Source organism: Zeus faber, assembly GCF_960531495.2.
Source record: "Zeus faber genome assembly, chromosome: 2".
NCBI classification, from domain to species: Eukaryota; Metazoa; Chordata; class Actinopteri; order Zeiformes; family Zeidae; genus Zeus; species Zeus faber.
The window spans coordinates 15,373,032-15,379,292 of NC_137189.1; the positions used below are offsets into that span (position 1 = coordinate 15,373,032).

The 6,261-nt window shown below is 43.8% G+C and overlaps 1 protein-coding gene across 1 annotated transcript in view; it reads left to right on the forward strand.

The window, feature by feature from the left end:
• Positions 1-5,731, forward strand: part of rab32a (RAB32a, member RAS oncogene family) — a 13,386-nt gene extending 7,655 nt beyond the window's left edge. Inside the window, exons 2-3 of the mRNA XM_080024266.1 lie at positions 619-896; positions 4,563-5,731. Coding sequence (XP_079880392.1) covers positions 619-896; positions 4,563-4,712 — 428 coding nt within the window. The 3' untranslated portion in view covers positions 4,713-5,731. The remainder of the gene's footprint in view (positions 1-618; positions 897-4,562) is intronic.
• The last annotated feature ends 530 nt before the right edge of the window (positions 5,732-6,261 follow it).

Here is a 6,261-nt window from a genome sequence, read left to right on the forward strand (position 1 = left end):
TATTCCCAGATTGATGATGACACCGTATACCCTAGAAATTGCTCTCGCATTGCCTTCATGAAATAGCATCTTAGATTTTTCTCTGAGAATGATGCCGGAGAATTGGTTCATTATCGTGGCAGTCTCTCTCTCTCTCTCTCTCTCTCTCTCTCTCTCTCTCTCTCTCTCTCTCTCTCTCTCTCTCTCTCTCTCTCTCTCTCTCTCTCTCTCTCTCTCTCTCTCTCTCTCTCTCTCTCTCTCTCTCTCTCTCTCTCTGTCTCTCTGTGTGTGTGTGTGTGTGTGTGGATTAGGCTCCTGACAAATTAGTGAAAGTAGGTCAAATAGGAGACAATTCTTTGCTGGCAATTTCAACGACAATGAGAGAGGAGGGGGTAACGTCAGGCCACGACTGGGTGATCTTTGTCAAAATGTCATCTTTTAAAGTTCGAAGGGGGGTAGACATTTTGCCTCTTCTTCTTTAGGACACTTTAAATATGATGCTCCAGATGGTTAAAACAGTTGGCTGTATGGATGAAGTTGCCACATTTAGCCATAATCCATTATAAATCTGAACACCCAACACTCATTCAGCCTAGCATTGCAATAACTAAGACTGTTCACCCGGTTCTGTGACCCCAGGTCAGGAGAGATTTGGGAACATGACGCGAGTGTACTACAAGGAGGCCGTGGGGGCCTTCGTGGTGTTCGACGTGACACGGGGCTCCACGTTTGAGGCGGTCTCCAGGTGGAAGCACGACCTGGACAGCAAGGTGAAGTTGGCCAACGGCAACTCCATCCCCTCCGTGCTCCTGGCGAACAAATGTGACCAGAAGAAAGAGGCGTCCAGCAACACATCCCTCATGGACAACTTCTGCCGAGAGACCGGTTTCCTGGGCTGGTTCGAAACCTCCGCAAAGGTGAGAGACGAGGCCAGCGTGGTGTTTCATACACTTCTCCGTCTGTGACATCTTCAATGATGATTTTCTATTTGTGTTGAATCGCTCTGCTTTGCCTGTAATATGCAACACCTTCTGGACACAAAAACCACGTTTGGCAGCACATTCTTTTTACGGTCGCTCTGTAATTCAGCTAAATCAATGCAATTTGTCCAATGAGAGCCACATATCCAAATTGTCTGAAATTACTTGCCTCATAACTAACTAAGTTTATTTCAAAGCATTGCTCATAATATGAACAATGCTATTGTTAGGTCCAGTGCCCTGATATGACCAATTGATTCATAGTGCTGATTTGATTTGTATTGATGAGTTTCAATATCGTCCCCATAATTAATAAAGTTGAATTAATAAAGATGAACTGCTGGCGAGGCCAGACTACAGTTATTGGGTAAATGGGCCAAATATGAGTGCTGCTCTTCAACACTTGGAGAGCTTGGGATATTATGTTCAATATCTACATCAAATATTTATATCAATGCTTTTTTCCAAATAGCCTGCATAATTTAAATACACTCTGAACCTGAAGATGACCAAAGAGAATCAGACCTGTAGATGATCAAGTAAGCACACTAGTTGTAAAAATATATAAAGTTAGAGCTAAACTCGGGGAATAAAAGCTTTTCTTTTTGTATTTTAATGATGCATCCAAATTCAATGCCAAATATTGTTGTGATGCACTTATAAAGTTGTGTTATAAAGTTGGAGGATACGTTCTTTTCTCCACTGTTGGCTACACCACACACAGCGGTTTTCTCATTGGTCACGCTTTGAAAGGTCCACTCTAAACAGGCCAAAGTTGAAATAATTTCAACTCTGAGCGCAGCGACTCAGCGGCAATTTCAAGTGGTTTCGCCACGCCAAGGGGAGCAGATTTTTCCGATGACTATCTGCAAGGCCCTTTAGTCTTGCAAGAGGTATTTCTCACCCCAGCCAGAGCTCTAACTTGCGCATAATCTTAAAAATGGAAATTCGTAACTGTTGTTCCATTGACACTCATATAATATTTTTCACGGAAATCTACCCTTCCATTCAATCAAAAGCACCCAGATAAGTCATTTGACATGCTACAAGGTGATGTTTGTGGATGTTAGAGTCCAGGACCCCAGGGGTGGAAGATGCCCTGTATTATTTGGTCATGGTAAGACGGCACATATCTTGCTTTGGGTGAAGTGGGCTTCTTCTCGTGTCTGTTTTAGCTCAAATCTCTGATCTTGCGTGATTTGTACTGGGTTCTGTAGAAGTACGAGCAGCAAGCACGATTTGATTTAAGTGACACTCTAATATTTTGAGCGAAAACAAAATGAATCTACCGCGTTCCCGTCATCCTCATCTGTAAAAAAACCTGTGAACCAGAAGTCTGAGGCGAGATGGGTGCGAAGTTGTTCCGATAGGCTGCGTGTGCTGGCTCACACTTGGATAAATAACTTAATTTGAAGTCAAGTCTACATTACAGCTTGGCATGGAGTTCTGGCATTGCACTGTTTGTGCAGAGCTGTGGATTGTTTGTAATGGAGCGATTTAGCCGCAGAAAGTCCAGCAGCCTTTTTTAATAAATGTAAGACTCTGAATATGCTCTACCCCCTGATCCCCCTGTTCCTCCCCTGAAAGGCTCTACCTGAGGCTGTGTCCCTTATATTTTCTTATTTAGTAAAAGGCATCGAAACACATACACACAGAAAGTGTTTTGTGACTTGAGAAGAAGAGAAGATTCTTTATTTATCACACAAACCACAACAACATGCACTTATGCGGCCATGGCGACCGACACACATGCTTCAAATGGTGGCAGGTGAAATAAGTTCCCTGCTTTTAACCCATCCTGGCTTGTCCTTCCTCCGGGGGGCAGCCAGGAACAGTGGGCAGCATACAGGGACGTGCCTGGGGACAAATGTCCATCACTGGTCAGACGACGATGTTCTGCATGGTTTTTGGTGGGGGTCCTTAATGATGTTACAAGGAGGAAACCCCATGTGAGCACGGGGAAAAGGTGCAAACTCCACACAGAAAGGACCCTAATAGGGAGATAATCCACCAGAGCGCGGTGCCAACAGCGCCCCGGCCGGGCACCCCGTTGGGGTATGCAGAGCTAAATTGTGTGTGTGTGTGTGTGTGTGTGTGTGTGTGTGTGTGTGTGTGTGTGTGTGTGTGTGTGTGTGTGTGTGTGTCAGAATTATGGACTAATGGAGCAACCAAACCTTAAGGGGTTTGAGAAAATGTCTGTCCTTGGAGGAGGTGACCCTGGTCTCAGGACGTGTTCGCTGGGAGAGGGGCATGGTTTCTGTTTTTCCCGGTCCACCACACTTTCATGCGTTCTGTTTGGCATCATCTCACAGGGTCAATGGCCTGGACATCACTGCTTTGAAATGGTCTACCAAACAGCCCGTCCAGAAGCTTTGAGGTCAATTCATTAAGATGAATTCATGCACAAAATCTCCCCCTGTTAGGTCTTGCTTTTGAGTGGATTTTGTTCTGCATTTCAACTTCTCAATCCTTTGGATTTAGTGGAGTATGTCAAACTGAGTCTTCTTTCTGTCACTACAGTTTGGAAAGGGATGTCCCTTTTTGTTTAACTATTATCAGAAAACCCTGGGAATATATATTTTACAAGGAAATAGTCTATGAATAACCCGGCTGGACCAGATTTAGATATCGACAAAAGTGTGGGGGGGGGGGGGGGGGGGAGTGGGATTTCAGGTGCAACTGTTAGGTCATTTGGCTGAGATACGCTCTAGTGACAGAAGCCTTGTGACGGTCTTGCACGAAGGCCATTTATGTAAAATTTCACAGAATGGGATTCAACCTTTTTAGGGCTGAATTTTGTCAGTCCAATCGGATTCAGTTCGCAGTTCAATGCGAATATTTGACTATTCGGTGGGGGGGGCTCAGCTCTTCCTAAAGGTGAGATGGGTACCTAGGGAGCCACCGCGGAGGGGGAGTGATCGGGGCTAATTTTGCCCACCTGTCTCCCTCTGTGATGGTACCAAAGATGTGCACACTAGCGGCGCACGCCAGCGATGGGGTGGCCGCGATCGGTCTCGGTTATTTTACATCTCCTTATGGAACGAAACAAGTGTGTATGGAATGGTGTTGAACAAAGCCTTGCATAATGGGGACACTTTCTCTGTGACTCTCCCCGATCACCCCCTCTCCCCAGCCCCCCCCATGCGTTATGCGCAGAAAATAATCTTAACGAGTCTGCGAGTCGTGCCCTGTCCCCACAGTTTTTAGTATTATTTGAAATAAGGTGACACGGAGAGCCGTGTCCGGACGCGGACAATTCACACATATAAAAATATATTTATTATTCCCCTTATTTATAATTCCCCATTGAAATGTTATCCCTGTGCATTTTGTAAGCTTCTATCTGTTTTGTCCTTATTTATAATTCCCCATTGAAATGTTATCCCTGTGCATTTTGTAAGCTTCTATCTGTTTTGTCCTGTTATTGTAACGCACACTGACTGACAAAAAAAAGGAACAAAAAAATGACCGCTCGTCTTGAATCTCAGTCGCCGGGCAACCCTACAACCTTTTCATAAAAACAGTACTTACTTTTAGCCAAATATAAAAGAAATCACTGAACCATTCTAACCTTTATGTCCTTTTAAACCTTTTTGTTTTCAGGACAACATTAATGTGGAAGATGCGGCGCGGTTCCTAGTAGAGAACATCTTGGCCAACGATAAGGGCTTGCCGTACGATGAGAGCAACGGCGACCGGATCAAGCTGCATCAGGAGACAGTGGCCGCCGAGAGCAAGTCAGGTTGCTGCTAACGCTCGCCCTGTCTGCGGCAACCGGCAACCGACCCCCGCTGAGGATTCAGTCCAACTAATGCATCCACACTATGGCCTCATCCTCCTCCTTGGACACCTTGGACATGGGAATGTTTTGAGTCTGTCAACTCCCCACGCTGCCAAAAGATCCTTCCCCTCTTGAGCTGAGCACACTGAACGTAAACTCCCAGTTTTCCCCGTTCTACCTTTCACCACTGTGGGTTTTGCCACCAACTAAGGCGTCGGACCCTGCAGCTATACACTTTGCAGCTCCCCCATTTTTGTCCTTGACTTTGCCACACCAAATAATAGAAAAATAGCAAAGTCTGATGCCGATAACACACAAGTTCTCTCACTTTAGTTTCAGTTTCTATTACCACTTCATTTTCACGTCCCGGTCAGTTTGGTTGGTTTTTGTGAACCACAACAAAAGAGACAATATTGATGTTGGTGGGTGTTCTCAAGGGTTTGTCATCAAAAAGAAGTTGATAATGCTTCCTAAATGACAACTCTACTGCTCTCTCTACTACCCTACTATTCCACTCTGTCTGTAGTGTTTTATTTTTTTCTTTTGCTTACCCTAAAAATATCAAATGTAAAGGGCATCTGAATTTGACATCAATACAATTCAAATTCCTCTGTGGGGGGGAAAAAAAGCAACTGCCACAAAATGTGCCATATGTGTGTGTGTTGTTGTGTGTCTTATTTTAACATGAAGGTGCATCAACATTTTCTTCAGTGTTCTTTCAAGAACATTCGTGAAAGGACATCCTGTGGAACACGTCTCAGTAAATATAAGGAAGGATTGTTTTGTAATGATACAAGAAGTATATCTAAGATATGTATTTTTAAACTGTGTTTGGTCATGTGTTAGAGTTTCTGGCTTAGCGGACAAAGAGCATCAGACCAATATTGTGTTGTAATGGTGATTATAGTATACTTTAGAGTAAAATCTCATATATAAAAACAAAGGTTTGGATACTGTGGTTTACATGTGGAAAAATACTTCATAATCAAATGGAAGAACAAACAGAATAAACATTTTAACAGAGTGTTGTGTTGGAACGTTGTTTTTATGTGAGTGAGTGAGTGAATTGCTGCTGACGTTATAGGCATTGTTCAACAGTGACCTTCAAATAGTGGCTCCCAACGGTGAAATTTGACAACAATATGATTCGATTTCTCTTTAAAATGCTTCCGTTAACCATTACTCTTTTTTTCTAGATTACTGTCTGAGGGGAGCGTAGTGGAGCATGTGCTTCCACTGAGGAAACAGTTGTGATAGTCATCAGACGCTCTGGCCACACTGGAGATCCGTTCCCCCTGACATCATTACGAGAACAGGAATGTCATGGAGCCCTCCAGGACATGCACATGCACCCATTTCAGCCACGCTCTCTCTGTGTGTGGTTTGTTTGACAAAAGCATGCATTGCCATAAGAACTAGATACATTAAACGTTGTATTCTTTGTTTAAAATTTTCTGTACTTTCGCAAGATTAGTTGGGAGGAATGTAGACAGTATAGGGTAAAAAAAAACAAATTAATGC